Genomic DNA, 23,681 nt, shown 5'->3' with positions numbered 1-23,681 from the left:
ATCGGATAGTCTTAAACTCATAATTGGGTCGGCTGTTCAACGACGGTTATAAAATAAAATGATGTTCAGAGATAGAGCCCATGTTAATTTGGTGTCGTGATAAAATACTTAAAAGAAGAGTGTTTTAGCTAAAACAGTAAAACTTAACGAATGATAGGTCATACGGCTGAATGCCGAATTAAATACTAACATAAGTCTTAAAATGGTAATAAGAAATTAAATCATCATGTTATACTATACTAAAAATCAAAACTTCATCTTTGTAAGATGATAATTAGAAGATAAGTTACATCACAAAACGGTGACCAGGCACATAATAAATGCTTTCAAATATTGAAAATTTTATATATAACGAGTAAAATGATCGCAAATTGATGATCGCAAAAGATGTTTAGTAGATATTAATATCAAGTTCGATGGGAAATTGAGAGTAATTTTTATCGATCTTTTGGTCTCATTTTACAAATCATTTCGTTGTTACCCACATATCGTGATAAATTCTGCTCAGTGAGTTTTTATTTTAAAGGCCTCATGTATATCTGAATTATGCCAACATATTAATAAAATTGAAAAAAAGAAAAAAAAAGATACGAGAGCGCATTTAAAAATTAAAAATCACTTCGATCGGTTTTGGCTAGCAGTTGTATTCGGATAAATGAGGTTCAGATAAGCGAGGTTCCACCGTAACTTATAATTTTTTTTCCTTCTTAACTGTCTTCGGATCTTACGTAAGCCAACGCTACTTAACCAGCGGTTTCCAAATGGTGTTCCGCGGAGCCCTTAGGTTCGGTGAAGAGGTCAAAAGGGCTCCTCAATTTTCCATTAGTTATTTAATATCTGTCTGATAACTATACTCTACTTTTATTTTCGTCTTTTTTCAATTTTATTTAAACTAAAATCGCATTTCTGGTAACACATTTTCAGTTTCACTTACTATAAATGCAAATTATGATCTAGACCAGATGCCACTTTCGGCCTATACATTTAACTGTCCCAATTTTAAGACTAGTATTGCTGAAACTATACAACGAAAAAATTTCTTTTTCATTCATTTATTAAATATTTTCAAAATAATTAATGAAATTTTAATTTATTAAATATTTTCGAAATAAATAATTGTCTAAGTTGAATAATATTTTTGACAATTTCTAAATTTTGATAATTAACAAATGTTCGGGGTTCCGCTAAAAGAAGGTCTATCATTTAGGGTTCCATAACCATAAAAAATTAGGAACCGCTGTTCCATACATTCCTTTGCTTACGCAATACTTAAACAGCTGCTAGCATAAAATTGCTAACATCATAAATGGGAAAAACCCTTATTTCTATGACCTGTATTAGACCTGAAATCAATTTCGTAAACATAAGTTTATGTTCTGTATTTCTTTTCTCTTTCACTGTTTTGATCATTTTTGTTGTCTAACGTTTTATTTTTAACTTTAACCTAAATATTATTATTACAATAATTTTCAAAAGTTGAACATTGATTAGAGGAAAAACAAGTGTGGAATTTAAGTCATTCTCCCTCGTATGTCTGATATGAGGGTGCATAAACTTCTTAAGTTCACACGCATTTATTATTATATACATTTGAAGGTGACACTAATTCTCAATCAACACTTGCTGATTGGAATCAACAAGTGCAAACATCAGAATCCGGTTTGTCCAACAATGTTTAATCAGATCAAAACAACGTTAAGATCTTTCCACTAACAGATAAACGCACTGATTATGATTTGTTCAGAAAAAAGTTATGGTAGAATGTTATTACGTCATAGTCAGATGATAATTTAATCGATATAAATAGACAGTTATGTTTGGTATTTTCCTATTAGGTCAAAACAAGCAAATACTCTTTAAGCGAAATAATTTTCAGATATTATTTTAACCAAACTGCATTTTAAACTTATTATATATGACATATAACCTTATAAACGTATTAATACAATCATATATAACAACCTTTTAAACTTATTATCTATGACTTATGGACTTATATACGACTTATAAACTTATTATTAGTATTTCACATTACTGTAGCGTCAAGTTTAATTAATTAGAAAAAAATAATTATCCAACTGAATATGGTATAGTCACTGTAAAAAGCCTAAAAGCACTCCGTCTTGTTATCACTGCAAAAAAAAAAATTTTTTTATAAAAACATAGTTCAATATTGAACCACAATATTGGTATCTCGAACCATGGTGGGGGGCAAATTTACTACAAACTAAAATAGTTTTAAACTTAATAATGTTCATGTTAAACCCTAATATCGTGCATTGAAATAGCTGCGAATTAGAACTAATTGCTTAAATTGCATTAAAATTGTTACACCAGGAAGGAATGCAAATAACAGAATGATATTTATTGGGCACATACAATATAGCTGGAAGAACAAGTGATTAAATTTTTAGAATATTTGTATATATAGATCCTGAGGAATCAGTACTCAGAGCAGCCTCCCCTGTCAACAATAATAGCAGTTATTCACCTGGGCATCTAGTCGAACAGAGATTGAATATCATGGACGGATACAGCTTTCCATGCAGATTCATAATAATCTCTCTAATATTGACCTATAACATTATGCCACAATTCATCGACTCTACCGTAGTGACTGACGAGTGGTGGCGTGCCAGTCGTTCGGCAACCATTGACCAGACGTTTTTAATTGGTGAGAGATTAGGAGAACGTGCTGGTCAGGGCAACAAGCGGACATGTTCTGTGTCAAAGAAGGTTAGAAGAGTGAGGGCAACATGCGATCGTGCATTGTCCTGCTGAAACGTAGCGATATGGAGGCTTCGAAGATAAGGCAGAGCGACTTTCCTTAACACATCAGAAATGTAACAGCTGCTGTTCAAAGTGCCGGCAATGCGAGCATGAGGGGATCGAGACGTGTATCCAATGGCAACCCATACCATTACTCCGGGTGATGGGCTAGTATGACGATGTCAAGTGCAAGTTGCCAATAGGCGTTCTCCACGATGTCGCCAAACACGGATGCTGCCATCATGATGCCGTATACAAGACCTGAATTCGTTTGAAAAAACGACGTCATGCCATTCCTGCGTCCAGGTTCGCCGTTGATCACACCATTGGAGGCGCTCCCGTCTGTGATGCAGCGTCAAGGGTAGCCGAAGCCATGGTCGTCGTGCTGACAGTCCATGCTGCTGCAAACGTCGCCGAACTGTTCGTGCAGACACTTGTTGTCTGGCAAATGATCCAATTTGTTGACTCAGGGTTCGTGACGTAGCTGTACGATCCCTTAAGGCAATGCGGAAAACATGTCTGTCTTCTCGACTGTTAGGGATGGGGGGCCGTTGAAACCCTGCACGGCATTCCATATGACCGTCATAAACCCCTCGATTCCATATTCTGCTAACAGTCATAGGTTCTTGGCCAACACGAGTAGCAATACTTTGGTATGATAAACCGCAATCCCGGTAGGCCACAATTCGACCTCGATCAAACCCAGACATGTGCTGGTAGGCGTTTCTCCTTCTTACAAGAGGCATAACAGAAACGTTTTTACCCAAGAACACAGCTCAAATTCAATTTCTGTATGAGAAACGTACTGCCAAATCTCTTCTTTTACTCACATTGCAGGTGTCGCTACCTCCTCCTGCTTTGCATGAAAGCGCTGATAAGCTAATCATTTGCATACCACAACATGTTTTATCCGTTCTTCAAACTTCACGTTCGTGTTGTGTCGCCTTCCTGGTGTAGCAATTTTAATGGCCAATGATGTAGTCTGACATTCAACAGACTTTCTAATAATGATGGGAACAAATTTTCCAGTTAAAGCTTTCTCCAAGGATAATTTATGCGTTAAAGTTAACAGTACCAGGGGCGCAGACAAATCTTCTAGGTATAGTTCAAAATTACGAGACTTTGAAAATGAGCATTAGTAGCCGTCAGGGGTTTTAAAAACTAACAGCCCGGTAACCGAGACGCATACGAGACCGTAGCTTTTACCCAATGTTTAGTAAAATTTTTCAATAGAGTAAAAACTTTTTACGTTTTATTTTCTATTCCATGAGAGCTTAGTTCCTAAAAATTGGTTCTGGGTCAAAGAATTTTTTTGTAGTTTTGTAGAGCTTTGGAAATCTTAAATCCAATATGGATCCGATATTTGTATGACAGTCACAAAAAGTTTCTTATTATTTCCTTTATTTGTTACTTGGGGTTTACCTTTATTACTCAACACCAACCCCCCAGAACAGATTTTGGAGTACCTGTCAGATCGTTTCGAGATTCATGATCGTTTCTTCCGCTAACTAGATATTAAGACTCAGCAGTCTAATATTGTTGTTTAAGCGATAATCTAGTACATAGTCCAAAACTGTTGTATCTGATACAATACTCGGTTTGCAAACTCATACGTCCTAAGTTAATCAACAAACGAATGCGTACGAAACATGAAACAATACAATACATACAATATTTCTTTCCTCGATTCAGTTAAGACCCACCGAATACATGCGATTTACGTGCTCAAAAAATCTGGAGAATCGAAAATCCCGTGATCGATCGCTAAGTAGTACCAAGGGTACAGGAATCTGGAAAAAATTTCCCTCCCCTTTAGATATTTGTCAAAACTGTAGAAGTAGCCTCACGAATGTTGCAATCTAACCGAGAGGTTCTGAGAGGTTGGAAATTCACCCTTGCGGTGTTTTTGTATCAAACGAAAGGCGCGCCTACCTGACTTAAGTCACCAGAGCCAATGGCTGGTGTTCTTGGTTAGCCCAAGTGTCATAAAAAAAAACAGCATCAATATTTAGCTCATACAACATAAGTATCAGTAGAATTCAAAATAAGCTGTAGTTATAGCATTATTGTTTCCTCCTCTTAAAGTGTCCCCAATAAAGAAAAAAATTATTTCTCTTTCCGCCACAAAGAATCGCGTAGTCAAATCATGCATTAGTCATACTCCTTTCATACGTTTCTTTTCATTCATAATAAAAGGAAACCATTAATCCTCTTATAAATATGGCTTTCCAAACATTTGAATACAAAAGCTCTTCCTTATTAATTGTTTTTGATCACTTTTTTTTCTTTTACAACTGGGCTTTACCCAGCTTATTCCAGTTCAATATCAGTAAATAAATGTTACCTCACCTCTGTCTAGTGAAATGATGTATATTTATTCAAAATTAAAGAAGGAGGAAAATAATATACAAAAAATTATTTTAAAGAGAGAGAGAGAGATTTCATAGATAATAGGGATGAAAGCTTTATAGAGAGTAAAGAGCGGATTTCAAAAAAAAAAAAAAAAAAAAAAAAAAAGAAAGAAGGAAAGAAACGGATAAATTATTTTGTTATCATAAGTAGAAAAAAACTAAACATATAGTTGATAGACTGACCTTTTTTTAAAGATATGCCTGAGATTAGGATATAAAGCGTTCGGTCAGTTGAAAAAAGTTTTTAGTTCTTTAGTAACTTTGTCTCAGTAGGATAATAAATTTTTTAGATTTTTGAAAACTTTTTGTGAGGATGTTTACTAAGCTGCTTGTTTTTGTTGCGTGTATTGGAGGTGAGAATATATTTGAAATTTTATCTCATTACAATGTCATGTTATTGTGTTATTATTATTTTATAGAACCATTCAAGAATTATTATATTAATTTTCTTTGTTTAAAAAAGCTATTGACTTTATTGCATTATCATTTCTTTTAAATTACTGCCATTAGATTTTTATATGAAAAAAAATACACGTAAATTTATAATATATTAATGTAGTTTGAAAAAATAATAAATAGAATAACAATAAATCAATAGTTATAATGTTGGTTTATAATGTAGGCTTAAAAAAAATAACACTAAAAATGCTTGGCAGACTGATTTATTAAAACTTACGTTTTAAATACTGTGTAAATAAGTTTAGTTTTACAAAATAAAAATAACACAAAATATTCAAATATTTAAAAAAATTTAATCAATTAATGCTTGAATTTCAAATATTTCAAATGCATTTCATCGTATTAATATTTCTTTTAAAATATAATGAATTTAGGAATTTATTGTATTATAAATTGCATGAAATTACTATAAATTAATTATTACATCAAAAACAACAACTAAATTTTTGAACTATTTGCACTGTTTTTAAAGATAAATTTCCTTATTTATGACAACATTTCATATTATATTAAAATATTTTTAAAAAAAAAACTGTTGTTAATTTTTCTTTAAGACAAAAAAGAGGAAAGAAAATTGAATTGGAAAACAAAAAGTATAAAATTTGTTTTTAGAATTTTTAACTTTATTTTAGTTTTCTTCTTAAAAAGACATTTTAAAGATTAATTATTTCCAAGTGATAAATGTTGCCCGTCTCTAAAATAATTTAATGCTTCGAATTTACTTGTGTCGTTATAGGTTTTGCTTCTGAAAACTAGGTCGCACTATTTAAAAGCTTCAAAACTCTCGCTTTAACCTCTTAAATGGTCGCATACTTTCTGAAAAAACAGTCATAAAAGTCCCAATTTTTTATTCGAGAAAATTATATAAAACTAGGTTAATGTATACATGTCTTCATCCCTAATTGTTGGGTTAATCGCAAACCTACTTGTTTGATGACTCTCATGACATCTAGCTAAAAATAAACAACTAAACACATTACAAATAGTTGAGTACTGCCATCTGGTGTATAGAATGAAAAATGAACATGGTGCAAGCATAAGTTTTTTTTTTTAAAATTTAATAGATTGCTTACTTTTGTGTTAATAGATTAGACGATGTGAATAGATGTTTACTTTTGAACAATCCAACAAGAAAATATCACGGGCATGAGAAATAGAGGGCTTAAATTCTCCTAGTCATTTTGACGAGAACGAGAAAGAAGCGGTTAAAGCTATGCTGAATTAAATAAAACGCCATTTTTTAAAAGTTTATTCAAAAAGAATTAATTTAATTTAATTTGTTCAATTTTGAATTATCATAAGCCAAAAATTATTCTTGAAATTACATTCTTTTAACTTTTTTAGAAAACATGTCAAGCCATGGTGGTTGTTTTACGTATTTTTAAAAGTTAAAATCAAATTTTAAGGCTAATGCCTAATTTTTTGTATAATTTAACTTACTTTTAACTATACTAAATTTTAAATTTTCTTTGTCTTTTATGGATTGCGCAAAACTAAATTGGTATATCTCATTTACTTTTATCAGTTGTATTATCGAATTTCAAAACTATTATTTTACACAATTCTTACTAACAAATTTATCAAAGTCTGAACTACCATAAATCAAAAAGATTTCTAGAAAGATTACTTTACAATAGAAGATTAACTTACCGTTTTACGCAACAGTTTTTTCCAAGTTTAAAATTGCCCTAAATATAATAATTAGTGCATTTTTGGTACTTGTCCTAAACTACTTAGAATGATTTTTTTATTCTACTTTAAAAGTAATGATGTAGTTAAATATTTTAAATATTGGGGCTGCAAGCTGAAATTGATTTTTGAATATGACGGGTTGGAAGCAAAAATCAATTTTCATAATAAAAATTATTATTATTTTTTTTACATTAAGATTATGTCATAGCATTTCGGTAAAGGCTAAAAACATATTTACTTATAACGAAGCCATTATCTTTCATCATTTTAGTGTAGCATTTTAATTTTTTTATCAACTTCATTTTTATTTGAGCTTAAAGAAAAGTAAATTTAACTTTCAACTTTGAGTTGTTTTTATTTTTGTTCGAAATTGATTTTACAATCTCTATTAAAAATGAATTCATAAAAATATGCACATTTAAGTTTAAAAACAAACATAAAAGCAAGAAAAAAAAAACGACTGAAATCAAATGAATCACTCCTGCAAAAGGACTGAAGTAGTCTGTTTAATAGTCAGAGGAGACTGGAAGAAGTTGAAACTGATTTTTGATATTCTGAATCCAGCCTGCATCATTCGTAAGATTTTAACAGCGTTTTTGTGTCATTTTGTAATTAGCAATGAGTGAACTATTTTTATTTCATTTTTTACAAGGGTTCTAAGAATTTGCATAAAGGGTGATAACTTTCAGAATGACATTTATGTCATTCTTCATTTTTCTACAAAGATTATAAAGATGCATGCTTTTAGTTTGTTTGGTTGTATAGTGTGATATATTTGAATATTCTTGGGTGAAACTGCAATTAAAATTCACCTTAAGATAAAAGCTGTATGGATCAGTTTGTGGCTTAGATTGAAATGCTTAAAATGGAAGTTGCGAACTTCAAATTTGGGAACTTATGAAAAATGCCATCAAATTTTTTCGAAAAAACTAAATCATTATATTATTTAGCAAATCATTGATTGATTGATTTAACGGTGAATCATTTTTCAATCATTATAACCATTAATCCGTTAGCTCTAACAATATTCTGGGTAAATACTTCGCTAGAAAATGAGCAACTAATTTATCGATTTTATAATTATCACTTCGTTTCTAAACCCTAGTCATTATTTTGTCATTTAGTTTAGTTTATATAGAGTGTAAATCTCATTATTAAATTTTTTTTTCCTACTGCATGAGATTTTTAACAGATCTTACATAATTCGTATAGCTGATTTCAAATCTGCTATCTGCTTCTCTATCCAAGTTGCAATTTTTTTAATGACATTTGTAGTCCATTTTTTGTCGAAATCTACAAGTTTAAAAACATTATAGCTGGGGGTCACATAAATATTACAGCAAACTTCTAGGGGAGTTAGAGCACATCATCTGGATTAAAATGGTATAGAAATCCACGACCGGAATCATATATCCGGCCACCGCTACGGGCGCTTTTCTATTATGAAATGTTTCTTCTGAAGAGATCATAATAGGGAAGTTCCCCATCCGAGTATGAAGATGTTTCAAGGCATGGTTTTATATATGTTCACTTACGTGACTCCCTGTTGTATTGAACTAGTACATTTGGACAAAAAGTTTATTAAAACTGTCATTTTGAAAAAATAAAATTTGTAGCTTTAGGAGCAAAACTAATTACAGCTTTGCAATCCCTATCTCTGAATTAGGCAAGATCAAGCATTTGTATAAATTTGTTCCCCAGTGTAATCATTTAGTTTATAAACCTTATAAACATAATTTAAGTTATTAATCTTACTATTAAAATTTATGTTTATTAATCCTTTTATTATTACTCAGTTAGTTCTCTGAAAATTACCATTTAATTTATCCATCTTATTATTATTATTTCCATTATTAACATTTAGTTTATCAATATATCTTTTCATAAATTTATCACTCTTATTATTATAAATTACTTCTGTAACAATTCATGAGAGTTATAATCATCATTCCAAACTATTTGTTCATCTACTGACTTGTCTCATTTTGAAAATGCAATAGTTTGTAGCGCAGTCCCTAATAATTAATATTTAATATATGCGGATGAGATCAATTCACGAAGCTAAATTAATAATTGAAAAAAATTATTGAATTTATATTTGAATGATTAATAATTGAATGATTAATAATTTAATAAAAAATTAAATTAATAATTGAATTAAAAAATGAATAATTGCTTAGTTATGACGAAACAAATTAGGCCATAACTAAGGGGAGCGGGTGAAGAATTGAATGATAGTAATTCATTTTTCTGAGGAAAGATTGAGAAAAATTATTTCTTCAAAAATTTTATGTCTCCACAAAAACGCTCTGAATGTGAAATGTTTGGAAAAAATAAAATCCCTGACCATATCTATCATTTGCTTGACCTTATTCTATCATTTTAAAAATTTAGAAGTCTACTCTTGGAATATTTTATTTTCTGACAATTTAAAGGAAAAGTTACATTTTGTTCTTAAATTTTTGAATTTTGTTGTATAAATGAAACTGAATTACAATTTTGACCTTCAAAATGACTTTAAACTGTGAACGCATAGATCACGTAGCAGGAAAATGTGTTTTTCGTCACGATTAAAGTAGAGATCATATCTATATAAAACAAAATCAAATACTTTAGTCAGACAAAGAATTGAATGCGTTTTTTATTCGAGTCATAAAAAGTACTGTAAAAACATCAAATAGGAAATCATCCACGTTTTCATTGTGAATAAAACATCTGTCGTTTCTTTGTTTTTTGTGGTTTTTTTTTAATTTGTCAGAAATATATTCCTGAATTTTCTGGTATGTTGAAATCCTTGCTCAACAATTCAAAATCCATCTGTTTAATTGACAGATTTCTGTGAAATAAGATTATGCACAGGTGTATATTTGAGATTTTTTAAATGAACAGCTCGTATACGTAATAAAAAAGTCTTCTGACATGTCATAAACAGGGGTAAAAAAAACAATTAAAGCTCTGTTCGTTAATTTCCAAATAATAATTTAGAATTTTCTTTAATTGCGCCACCTGATATTATAATATTTATAGGACATATTCCCCAAATTTTAATTGAAATTCTATAAGCATCTAGCAAGTACGTTCTGTATCATAATATAACGTTATTTTTGCATTGTATTCTCAGTCTCAAATTCTTGCATATTCTGCACAAAATTTGCTTTTTAGTCAGCAAATAGCATTCTTTAAGACTACCTGCTTTTGATAGGTTTGTGATTTCGAATAAATATCGGAACACTTAAACATCTTTAAAGGTTTAAAACGTCAACTTTGATAACTTAAATTAAATCTAATATTAAATCTATAATATTTCCATAAAAGGACGCTATACTGCGAGAAAAACTTTTCATATAGCAAATTTTGCTTCCCCTCCATAAGTAACTTAAAGTTTAAAGTCTAGAAAAAGGGAGTTTAGGATAACTTATTTTAGGTTTGCCTGAAGTTGAAAGATAAAGTTTCAAATACTGAAAAAAAAATTTAAATATCAGAATGCAAACCAATTATTGGAAGAGAGCTTCTCCATTTCGTAAATCTAAGTTATTCTCTCATAATTTGTTTTATTTTTCATATTTTAAAATTTTCTTTTCACTATTTAAAGCTTCGTAGCTTACTCTAAGTGTGCCTGTACTCACTTTTTCTATTATTTAAATTTTAAATTACTTATGACTTTGAAAGAGAATTTGTAAGGAAAAGTTTATCGCGTGGTAAAACGTCCTTTTTAGCTACGCTAGTTTGTTTTATATAAATAAATGAAATATAAGAGAGTTTTTAATCATAGCTTATAAGACATAGGAGCAATCACAAACTATTACTGAAACTATTACTAAGCTCTTTATGTACCATGAATTAAATAGTGCATTTAAGATACAATATTTGAAAAGAAAAATACAGTTAAGTACTTGAAAGCTTGCTCAATAGTTTTCTCAAAAAAACTTTTTTTGGCCGACTGTACATTTTGATAAAAAAAAATATATGAATTACAAATAAAACATCAAAATCAGCGAAACATTTGAACTCAAACTGTAGGATTCTAATTTTTAGAATGTCTCAAAGAAGGTTTTCGTCAGGAAGTAATCAGTTAACTCTAATCACTGTGAAACATTATTATTATGATGAAAAATCTCGTTTATGATAGATATTTTTTTTTAAATTTAATTTTGACGTAATTGCACCAAAACAAAAATAGTCAATGATTTGTCAAGTTCTACACTTTAAGTCAAAAGTTCTGCCATTTTATATTTGTTTAATTCCTATTTTTCTTTACTTCGTTTGGAGGTTTTTAAAAACTAAAGAAATTGTTTTGTAGAAGGCTATTAGCTTTTAGCACAAAGAAAAATCTGTAATTGAAAAAAGAATCTAGAGTAGATTAATATTTTTATTACTTAATTTGCTTAGGATCAAAAAATGTTCCATGTAATATACAGAGTATTTCTTAACCACTGTCCTTACAATTTTATAACTCACAATCATATATCTTATAATTTATGACAGCATTATAAAAATCAAAAGGTATTCTGGGGAAGAGGGAGAAAAAAAACACCCGAAACAGGTTTGAATGCCAAAGACGAGTTGAAGGATTATTATTAAAAACTCTTTCAAGTTTTATCAGGCAATCAAACTAGTTTTTATGTATTTCATCGCACCTCTACAATACGAGTGATTCGGCTGATTTCTAGATTTGTGATTCATCCTCTCTTTGAATTCATTATTTGCTTCATTTTTGACAAGGATTCCGAAAATATATATGCATTATTTAAAACCCATTAAATATATTAAAAAAATTGTGATTATAATTTTTATATCTTCCTAGATCTAAGATTTAATTTTAATTCGATTAAATCACTAAACTTTAAACATTAAGATGAGCATTAAATTTCAATCAATAACTGGTTTATTTTGTTTATTGTCCAACGATTCATTTATTCATTCAATTTAATATACTTTGCAGTTATACTGGCAGCTGATAACAACGCTGTTCTGAATTGTATGAAAGGAAAGTATGACGCTGATGTAAGTATTTTTCAAAATGACAGCAATATTACTGCGAATACCCACTATGTTGATAATAGTCCATATCAATTTCTTCAAAACTGTTGCCTAATTTAAACTAAATTCACTAAGAAAATATCTTCAAATTATTTTTCTTTGTTTGAAATGTTTATTATACCATACTGAATTTCGAATACATTTTCGAATTTTTTTTTTAATTCACGAGTTGTTTAATTTCCATAAACCCTCGATGCCAGGTCTTCACGACGTCTTACAAATCGTAACTAGTTCTCAATATTTCATTAAAATTTAATCGTTTTTTTTCAGTTTCGGATTAATTTTGAAGAAAAATTAACCAGGCACCAAGAAATTTTGAATTTCTTATAGACCCCTAGTAATAAGTGTACAAAAACTCTTTCCAATCTTCATTGAAGCATTTAAAAATAGTTTTTATTTTGAAAACTAAATTATAAAATAAATTCATATAATTTTCTTTTAAAAGGTGAAATATGTTTTTTGTAACTCATTGTCAGGTTAGACTTAATTTCTTTTTTCTCCTTTCGAAATTGAATTTCAAGTGATAATACTTGAATTTGGATATTTTACTTCAATTTTTCTCAGAAAACTTGCAAAATACATTCGTATTTTGTATTTTAGTTTTCTCAAAAATTAATAAGTAAAAAACATGCAATTTTAATTTTACAAATTTTTAAAAGATATTTAAGTAATAAGTAATTACAATAAATAATAACATAATAAGTAGCACTAATAATAACAAAATTAATATTAATAAATAATAATATAACTGAAAAAAATAATAAAATGCATAGTTTCTTAAAACAAGTTAAGAAAAAAATAAATTTTGAAACCGGATGTTCTCAGATATATAAAAATTGGAAATATTAATTTCTAATTATTTCAATTTTTTTTTTTTTGTTGTTATTATTTGCTAACGTTCAGTTTGAGTTAAAACCCGTAATATCTCATCTTTTGGAAGAAAATTATTTGTATTATTTTTTAAGTTATTAAAAAATCTGAACATTAACCATTTACTATACTGAACAGCCTTAAAATTCTAACTTTCATTTATTTTTATCATTATAAATTCAGAATTTTGCGAAATTGCTAAGAATTTTACGAACAGTTTCACGAAGTTATTTTTCTAATTTTTTTTTAATTTTATCATACTATTAGAGAAAGCGAAATACAGAAAGCCACTTTAAATTTCAATTAGTGTCAATATTTTGATCCTTTGTGTTAAAAATTTACTTAATTTTCTTTAGCTGGGCAATTCTTTTACCAGTTGCTACGAATCATCTAGAGCCATGAGGCCAGAAAGAGTGAAGACAGTAAGTTAAACAAATTAAAAATGTATGTGTTGTACTCAGAATTATTTCAGTATAATTTATTATGATTAATTCTTTTTCTTTGTCTTTTTTAATAGTGCTTCACTAAAGTAATGAAAGATAATGGAGTCGTTGTGAGTAAAATATGCTTTTTTCTTTTATATTTTTTGTATCAAAATAGTCTAAGTATGTTATAAATCCTTATTTTATTATGATAATTTATATTTATTAACATACAACTGTTTTTAGCCAGATTGTTCACAAAAGAATCTCATACATAATTACTTTTTAAGCAAACTAAAAAAAAATTTCGTGCAACTTAGTTTATAGAATGTACCAGAAAAATCAACCAGACAATCATCAAAAAGTATAAAAAGGCGAAAAGGCAATTGCTTAAAGCAGGGTATTTAATCATCCTTTGTAGAATCTTGGGCATGCATTTGAAATAACTTTTTTTGATCATATATTCACATACTAAGATGTTTCCTAATACGAAAAGTCCCGCAGTGGACTGATCGTTAAGACACGGTTCCCAGCAGATCACCAAAGTCAAGCATCACTGGCTGCGGTCAGTGTGCGGGTGGGTGACCACTTGGATCAGTCTGCGTAGGGAAAGAGGGTGTGCGGTATTCGTCCTTGTTAAACTGTGCTACCGTAAAGTGCTCGACTTCGCGCGCAGGTCGTCGGGCTACCAAAGCGGGGGTGCCATCCCCTCCGCAGAGGATCAAATTTGTGATGGCATATCTTCGGATCATCCTCCGGGATGTTTCCCAGACCGTCGCCAATAGCCCATTGTCAAGCTCTAGTGCGACGTAAATTAACAACAACATCCTAATACGAAAAGCATGATTTAGCATGATTAGTTTAAGAACAACCATTGCCGATGTTTTGCGAAATGTAGTGCAAACGGCAAGAAGAAATAAAATATCAAATAGCTTTTGATTTAATAATCAGATTTTAACGTTGTACGAGGCAATAGAAATCTTAATCCTGTATAAATAATAAATCTCCGGAAAAGCCTAGTTGAATTTCTTTGAGTAAACTTACCCTTTCAGTAATTGATTCTTGACCTTAAAAGTACAAAAAGTCTCACGAAACTTTTATACTTTGAGGATACAGGTTGTAAGTAAAATACAGGTTCTCAGTACAGAGAACTAATTCAATCCCTTTATACTATATTTCTTTGCTCTTTTTACTCGATGTAAGTTTTGGTTTAGTTAGCACTATATTTCTGGTAAGTTAGCACTATATTTCAGGTAAGTTAGCACTATATTTCTGGTAAGTTAGCACTACATTTTTGATGTCAATTCACGCATTTCCGGTAATGCTGATTAATGAAAACTATCGTTAGTCTCGTATGAGTAATTCAAAATTGAAGAGAATCATTTTTATACAGGAGATTTAAATATATAAAGTTTTCGTGACACAATTATTTGATTTCATTATTAAAATATTTATTTTACCGTCAAAGTAATTATTTTGATGCTCAGTAAATTTACTTATAGTGACATAATTTACTTTTTGTGTTAAGTACGAGATGGCAAGAAATAACTCAAATTTAAAAATCAAATATCTTTATTGCAAACAAATTTTGCAAGATGTTATGCTTTCGTTGGACTCAAAAAATTTTTTTTTTTAGTATTTAAAAATGAATATTCCTACAAAATTGTTTTCAGCTCATGGATCTAATGATACACAAAGGAGATAAATAGACTATATTCTTATGCAAAAGTCACGATGCTCACCAGATATGAATTGAATGGACTTTTTTTTCCATTTTGGAAATACGGGTTTATGCCAAGTCCTATAAAACTTTGTCATTTCAAAATAACCTAAGTAAATAATGGGGAAAATATCAGCAGATGAATTGCAGCTCAATGCTGAAAAATTTTTGGTACATTAACAACTCTGCAACAACGGCAAATATTTGCTATAATGAAAGTTTGCAAATACGTTTCAGGTATTTTCATGCTTGTTTGCGTAATTCTGGTTCAGGTATTTTCGAAAGCAATTAAATTAGATCACTATATTTTTCCCTATTATTTCTTATCCCCCTATATTATTTTGATTGACAAAATGATTTCAATTCAAGATCAAGTGCAAATAATTGCAATTTCTATGCGATTAAGTATAAGCTGAACATGAATAAGTTCAATTCCAGATTACTGCCAGCAACGGTCAAATGACAGTAGACCGCACGAAGTTTGGAGAATATGGAAACGCTAACAGTCAGAAACCGATTGGAAAAGCTATGAAGGAGTGCTTCAGTAGTGCCCGAGCTGGTGACGACATGTACAAAGAAGTAGGATTATTTTAAATTATTTATCTCACTAAATATATATATATATATATATATATATATATATATATATATATATATATATATATATATGTTCAAAATGAAGAATAAAACAAAGAAAAATAATAGACAAATGAAAAAAAAGAGGGGGAAATAATAAGTAAAAAAATAACAAGCAACAGTTAAAAAAAAAATTTAAAAAAAAGGTGAAATTTTATTTAAAAAAACCGGAAGAAAAAAAAGATAACCTGGAATTGAATCATTTTAGAGTAAGAAAATTACAGAAAGAAAATTACTACATGCTTTTATACAAAACAATTTTGCCGTATGGGCTAAACGATACCTTCCAACATACACAGATTAACTACAAGAACTCATCAACTTTTTCACTTTTTCATATTAAAGATAAGCGTACAAATCGAGGTAAACGGGGTTCAAGAAGTAATCGAAACTCTCTTAATAGTGACAAATTAAATATAAAATTTCTTTCTAATATGGAAGAAGACTTTAATAAACAATATAGCATTAAACCAATTAAAGATTTTGTCTTCTCCCTTAAGAATTATGAAGTATATAAGTTCTACGATCTAATTCTTAACTTTTCTTTCATTAATTTACATTTCAAAATTCTTTGTTTTGATCTTATAAAAGCCAAAATGAGCAAAATTTTGCCTAATAAAAAGAAAAGTTTAGATAATTTATATTTCGTTATCAACTTTGAAAATCTAATTTTCGATAAGATCAAATTTCACAACATTTTTGAAAATTTTAAAGCTTTATTTCCATTAAAAGATTTTAACATAATTAAAAGTTTTAAATATAACAAATCTCTTGGTAGAACCATATTTAACTATAATGATATAAGCATAAATTTAGGGAGTATTAATATATCCGATTATGAATGTCACTGTGAGGAGGATAAATATTTTGATTTTGTTGATAAACATCATAAACATATTATTACTGGTAATTTAAATATTATAGAAAACTTGGAACTTAGGAATTTAATGATAAAAGGCACAAAATTTAGACCCATTTACCATATATCAATCAATAGGATTCTAAAATACTTTCTTAATGATCTTAATAGTTTTTGTTTAAAGTTATCAAATAGATTCTTTTTACCTTTAGGTATGCTAACAGAATGGAAATGGCGAGTTTATTATTACTTTAAAAACTTTATTTTCAATAATAAGGATTATTTAAATAAGAATAACAATTCAACAAATTTTTCTAATATTGTTCAATCAATTAAGCAACTTCAAAAAAAATTTGTAATTACTCCCATAGACAAAGCTAACAATAATTATGCTATATTCTGTAAAAAATTCTATGCTGAACTTTTAAATACGGAATTAAAAAATAGTAAAAATTTCGAACTCAGTAATTTCAATAATAATATTGTCATTAAAAAAATTTTAGCTTTATACAAGAGATTAAAAATTAAAATTAGCAATATACAATTTCCTTACCTAATTATCAGTCCTAAATTTCATAAAATTCCAGTAAAATTTAGAACTATCACATGTGGGTCTAATACTTATTTAACTAAACCTGGCACCATTTTCTCTAACTACTTAAATAAGATTATTAACTATATTACTAAAGAAGGTTTCTCTTGGATTATCACTAATAATTAACCGATTTTAGATTTCATTAAACATAAAAAAAAATTAATTCTATTGCGACTTTTGATTTCCAGGATCTTTTCAATAGCATTCCCCTTTCTAAACTAAAAGATGTCCTTTTGAATTATTACTATGATTTTAAAAATATCCTTTGTTGCGATTTTGATTATTGGGAAATTCTGATTAATTTTTGTCTTTTTAGTAATTATCTTTACAATGGAAAGGATATTTTTCTTCAAATTAATGGAATACCACAAGGATCTAATTATTCATCTCTCTAAGCTAACTTATTTTTGCATTATTATGAAAAAAATTATACTCTTAGTATTAAATTTGTTTTTAGATATATTGATGACTTAATTATCTTTAATTTCCAAGATTTTACTATTTTATTGAGTAATATATACCCTGAGGAATTGATCTTACTTCGTAATCATGATGATAATATTAATTTCAATTTTTTGGATTTAGGTATTATGAAGGTTGAAAATATCTGCTTTGTTGATTTATACGATAAAAGAAATTATTTTTATTTTAATATTAATAAACTAGTTACTTGGAATTCTAATGTTTCTAGGAGCATCTATTTAAATACCACTTTTAATGAAATGAACAGAATTAAAAGAATATGTAGTAATATTTATTTATCCAAAAAACAAATCGATAAACTCCTTCAAAATTTGATAAAAAAAACAATGGATACCCAGCTAAAGTAATAAAATTTTATATAAAATCATTGAATTAATCGTATATTTTTGTGGATATTTTTACTAAACATTTTTTTTGTTAATTTTTATAATTTTCCCATGTGCAAATCCATAGCCAAAATTATTTACTAAATAATTTCTTTGTTAATTTGTATAATTTTTCCATGTGCAAATCCATTTCGGGCAAATCCGTGTTAAAATTATCTATTAAAATTTTTTTCTTTGATAATTTAAAAAATTTTTCTATGTGCTAATCCATATCGTGCAAATCCGTGGCTAAAATTATTTGCAAAAACAGGCAATTTATGTTTCTCTTTTCTATTTTATATGTTTTCTTAAATAAATATCTATCTTCTGAAACTATTTATGATCAATTTCTAAAATTATCCAGTATAATATTACCTTGCGCACATCCATTTCGGGCCCATGCTTGGTAACTAACAAATCAAAGCTCAGAATAACAAATCACTTCAGCAGTGCAGTAAGAACGACACTTTAAAACCCTCTTGTTACACTCAATTTGCGCTTTTGTTTTCATATTTTGTAATCTGGCAATCTTTCTACGAAAACATTTTTAAATCATTCTTGAAAAATTTTCTGCCCATGTAAGTTGATCTGATTTTGCTACTCACTTTATGTCCCCTTTTTAATGTTTTTTTCTTTTTCTTTTATTTTATTTTCTGCTTTTACATGTTACTTATTTTTACTTTTTGTGATCTATTTTATTTGTTGTTATTTTTTTAAAAAAAATTTTGAGTGCTCCTCACACTATTGTATTAATATTTTTTCCTTCGGCTTTATTGATACAATATCAGAAAGCACTCTGTTTTGCGGATATAATCGTGTGGGCTAAAGAAAAGATTATATCTTTTTTTTCCGGTTGTTTTTAGATAAAATTTCACCTTTTTCTTTTCTTTTTTTTTTTTTTTTTTTTTTTTTTAAAAACTGTTGCTTGTTATTTTTTTACTTATTATTTCCCCCTCTTTCTCTTCATTTGTCTATTACTTTTCTTTGTTTTATTCTTCATTTTGAACATATCTAATGAGTTCTGTTTACTTGCAGCTAAAGCGCATTAAATGAAACTTATTGTTTTTCTTAACTTTCTTCGTGTTTTCTTGTATTTATTTATTTATTATATATATATATATATATATATATATATATATATATATATATATATATATATATATATATATATATATATATATATATATATATATATATATATATATATATATATATATATATATATATATATATATATATATATATATATATATATATATATATATATATATATATATATATATATATATATATATATATATATATATATATATATATATTACATAGTCGCTTTGGTAAATATCCGAAATAATTACAAGGTCTAGTTAAGTGCCTCTGCCTGGTATACATTTGCCTACATCGTATGGCCTACATCGATGTTTTTTAAATAAAGGGCCACTGCCCAGTAACCATTTAACCGGTACTCCGATTGCTGATGTTTCTCCTAATCTTCTCTTAGCAGATATTAAAATACCGAATAAATGTAATTATGTCAACGAATAAATTAATATTAATATAAAATTATTAAACAATTAAATTGGGATTATTAAACAAATATTTCGGACATTCACGATAATAATTCGCTCATTTTCGGGAATTAAGGAGTTCCTTTGTCTCCTGGGTTGGGTTTAGAATTACAAGACTGTGGAGTTGAACACTAGTAGTCGTGAACTCAAAATCAAGTCGACAGTTCAATACCGGTTACAATATAAAACCAAAAAAAAAATTTTTTTTAATCATTATATATCAATGAAAACATTTACCGGTATAAGAAACCGACAGGAGTATATGGACTGACTGGTATTCTTTATGCAAGCATTTTTTATTAAATAAAGGAACTTAGTTCGGTATACCCAACACTAATTTGCTATTATTATTATTATTTTAAATTTAAGAACCGGTGCCCGGTGTTCTCGGTTATTTATAACTAATTAAACAGGCTAAGGTTTATTTCTTTTTTAAAAAAATTAAGTATAAATGTTATTTATCATCGGTTGTTAACTCAGGGATATTTTTTAAAGAAACGAAAGAAATTGAAAAAAAAGTAATGCATTGTATATTTTACCGTGATTATCCTGTTTCATGCTTTGCCTAAATAATATTTGTCATTGTTTACAGCCTCTAGGTAAGGTTTATAATACATAATACTTATATTTCACATTTAGTTTAAAAACTCCAGGCATTGTATACAATGCTGCGTTTCCTATATTGCCGGTAACGTTTATATGCTAAAAGGGAATAATAATAATAACATCTTTATTTTACTTTTTCTTTTTTAGGCACCCAGAGCCAGTCAATGCGTGTTTAGAAAAGTGAAAAAGGTAAGCCAGTGTTTTCAAATTTTGTTTTAAATAACTCATTTTTAAAAGTTTAGTATTTTTTTTAATTTTTAGATATGCGAGTATGCATTCTTTATTTAAGTTTTTATAAATTGTAATAGTAAGATTAATAATTTAAATTACAATAACAAGATTTATAAACTAAATGATTACACTGAGGTCGAAATATTTTGTTGCACTTATACAAATACTTGATCTTGCCTTATTCGGAATAAGGATTGCTAATCCGTAACTAATTTTGTTCTTAAAACTACGTATTTTTTTAATCACATTTTTAGTCTATTTTTTGTGGAAATGTACAAGTTTAAAACGTTATATATAACAGGATGTTCCGTAAATGCTAAAGTATGACTGTTAACAAAGGAGGCTGATCCTTAAAAACACGAAATTATAATTTTATCTCTAACCAGCGATACGGTATCGCGCTACCTGCCAAGGTAGGCATATATATATATATATATATATATATATATATATATATATATATATATATATATATATATATATATATATATATATATATATATATATATATATATATATATATATATATGGGCAAATCTCTAGAACCTTTAAATATAATAGGCACACTATTTTTACACCTCCAGAATTGTTTGAAAATCTATGAAATATCAGAAAATAATCATCGAAAATTTTGATGCCCTTATTATAAACAAAAAATTAAAATGCGTGAATTTTCCATATTTACCCTTTATTTTTCATCACAAATTATTAGTATCATAAATAAATTTAAAAATTTTAATATTAGGTTAAATTGTTATAAAATGTATAAAAAGGCTTACTTTAATTATTTTCAGTCAAAAAATATCCTCAATTAGTAAAACATAGGGAAAAAACTAATTTCTGATATGTTAAATTCAATTAATTAATCCTGAGGTTACGGTCTGACAGGGTTGCGGTCTGGACAACCTAGAGAATAGATCGAAAACTTTACTCAGATGCAACACAACACAGAAAATAAATTAGGCAATGACAAACGTGTGCTCAAAATTTTGATTGATTTTAACATTTTCTTTTTAGATCTGCGTCTGGTTACGGTCTTGACATCGTTACTGTTATCTCACAGAAAGACAGTTTGTGATAAATCCGATTAATTTATAATTACTACAAATAAAAAATTTTTATCTATAATAATGATACATGTTTGTTCTACTTTAAATAAGCTTTTGGAATATCACTAACATAAAACTCGCAGAATTGTATTGTATACCTTTTTTTTCAATTTTCGATGTTTACGGTTTAACGTGCCGAAATTTGGCGACAAACTTTAAGTGTTTGCAAACGTCAATATTCACGAAAAATATCATTCAGGAAAATATGATAGTACAGCTGAGCTACTAAAGGATGTTTTTAGTGATTTTCAATTTTTTTTTAAACAGAATACATATTGAAAAAAAAAAAAAGTATGTTAAACACTCTAAGTGACACTGATGAAAAGTTGTAGGATTGAAGTAAGAAATGAAAGCCAAAAGCAAGTTACTCCTAATCAAAACTATACGTATCTTAAAGTTAGTAATGCATAGTTATTCCTGTAATTTTATTCGAATTAATTTTCCCTTATTATGTTATATATTTATAAGAAAAGTTTGAAAACACAAAAGTTAAAGGTTCTAGAGATTTGCCCATATATATATATATATATATATATATATATATATATATATATATATATATATATATATATATATATATATATATATATATATATATATATATATATATATATATATATATATATATATATATATATATATATATATATATATATATATATATATATATATATATATATATATATATATATATATATATATATATATGTTTAAACACAAGTTTTATATTTATTTATTATTATCATTATTGTTTTCAAAATTTCCTATAAATTCAGTATACTAACTTATCGTATCGTTATAAAGCAAGAAATTTTAAGGCAAACATAGAATTTCTAACTAAAATGCTTTGCTTCAATTTTTATTCGGTTTTGATAATTAGTCATAAACCGAGGTATAAAAAAATTAACTAATTTAAATCTATTGGGATACTTTCTATGTTTAACTATAAATGAATTCTGATATTAATTGATGTTTATATTTTTCTTTTCAGAGTTGTAACGGCAACAATTAAACAACTGTAACTTGTCACATATTTTTATTTGTATTTTAATTTACTTTTTCAATAAAATAAATAAACTTTGTAGGATTTATTATTTATTCTACCTTATAGAGTAACATTTAAAGTGTTGTAACACAGGGGGAGGGGGGGAATTGAAAATTAAACCAAACGGACATCACAAGAACGGTCAATAAACAAAACTGAAAAGTATTTCTTGTTTAATACCTTCACCACTTGGACTGAACCCCTGACCTTAGGATCTGAAGCATGTATGTCTGATCAACGTTCTATTCAACTATTTGACTGAACAAAAATCAGGATTCTTTGTCATTATTACAGATTTGTGGTATTTGGAATTCCCTCAAGCATCTGCTGGACATCCAGCAGACACTTTAAATTTTCTTTATAATTATTTTCACCGTATAAGAATCATTTAAAGCTATTTTTAGGAGAAAAGAGAGGGAGTCATAATTTCGAAAAGTGCCTGGAAATACTTACAGAACATTATTTAGAAATCCAAACTTCGTCAAAAACACCAGAAATCTGCAGTAAATGTCATGTGTAGACATTAAGAATCTTTTAATATCTTTAATGTAATTTATAAATATGTATAGTTAATCATTTTTGGTGAGTGGAATTTCTAACTTATATTATCTTATCTAATAGTATGAAACCGTTTGAAAAATATAACAAATTACAAAAAAATAATGGTCATTTATGTATGTGTTATATGGTAATATTGAGGTACTCATAAGTTCCGGAGTTAGGTAAAAAACCTACTACTACAGTACCTAGATTAAGACCTATATTGGTACAATAGGTTCTTATTACCACAGCAATCTATAACGG

At 28.0% G+C, this 23,681-nt stretch overlaps 1 protein-coding gene across 1 annotated transcript; it reads left to right on the top strand.

Annotated features, from left to right (window-relative positions):
• Positions 1–5,441: 5,441 nt before the first annotated feature.
• Positions 5,442–22,916, top strand: LOC110283573 (uncharacterized). The gene is made up of 7 exons (XM_087168259.1): positions 5,442–5,533; positions 12,274–12,335; positions 13,598–13,663; positions 13,759–13,794; positions 15,822–15,962; positions 20,640–20,681; positions 22,824–22,916. Exons 1-7 carry the CDS (start codon positions 5,494–5,496, stop codon positions 22,842–22,844), a joined length of 408 nt encoding a protein of 135 aa, XP_087024385.1. The 5' UTR covers positions 5,442–5,493; the 3' UTR covers positions 22,845–22,916.
• The last annotated feature ends 765 nt before the right edge of the window (positions 22,917–23,681 follow it).

This window comes from Parasteatoda tepidariorum, chromosome 7 (genome assembly GCF_982258835.1).
Source record: "Parasteatoda tepidariorum strain Cologne lab strain chromosome 7, Ptep-v5.0, whole genome shotgun sequence".
NCBI lineage: Eukaryota > Metazoa > Arthropoda > Arachnida > Araneae > Theridiidae > Parasteatoda > Parasteatoda tepidariorum.
Note: the sequence above shows the minus strand (reverse complement) of the source record. Positions and strands in the feature narration are given on the sequence as shown.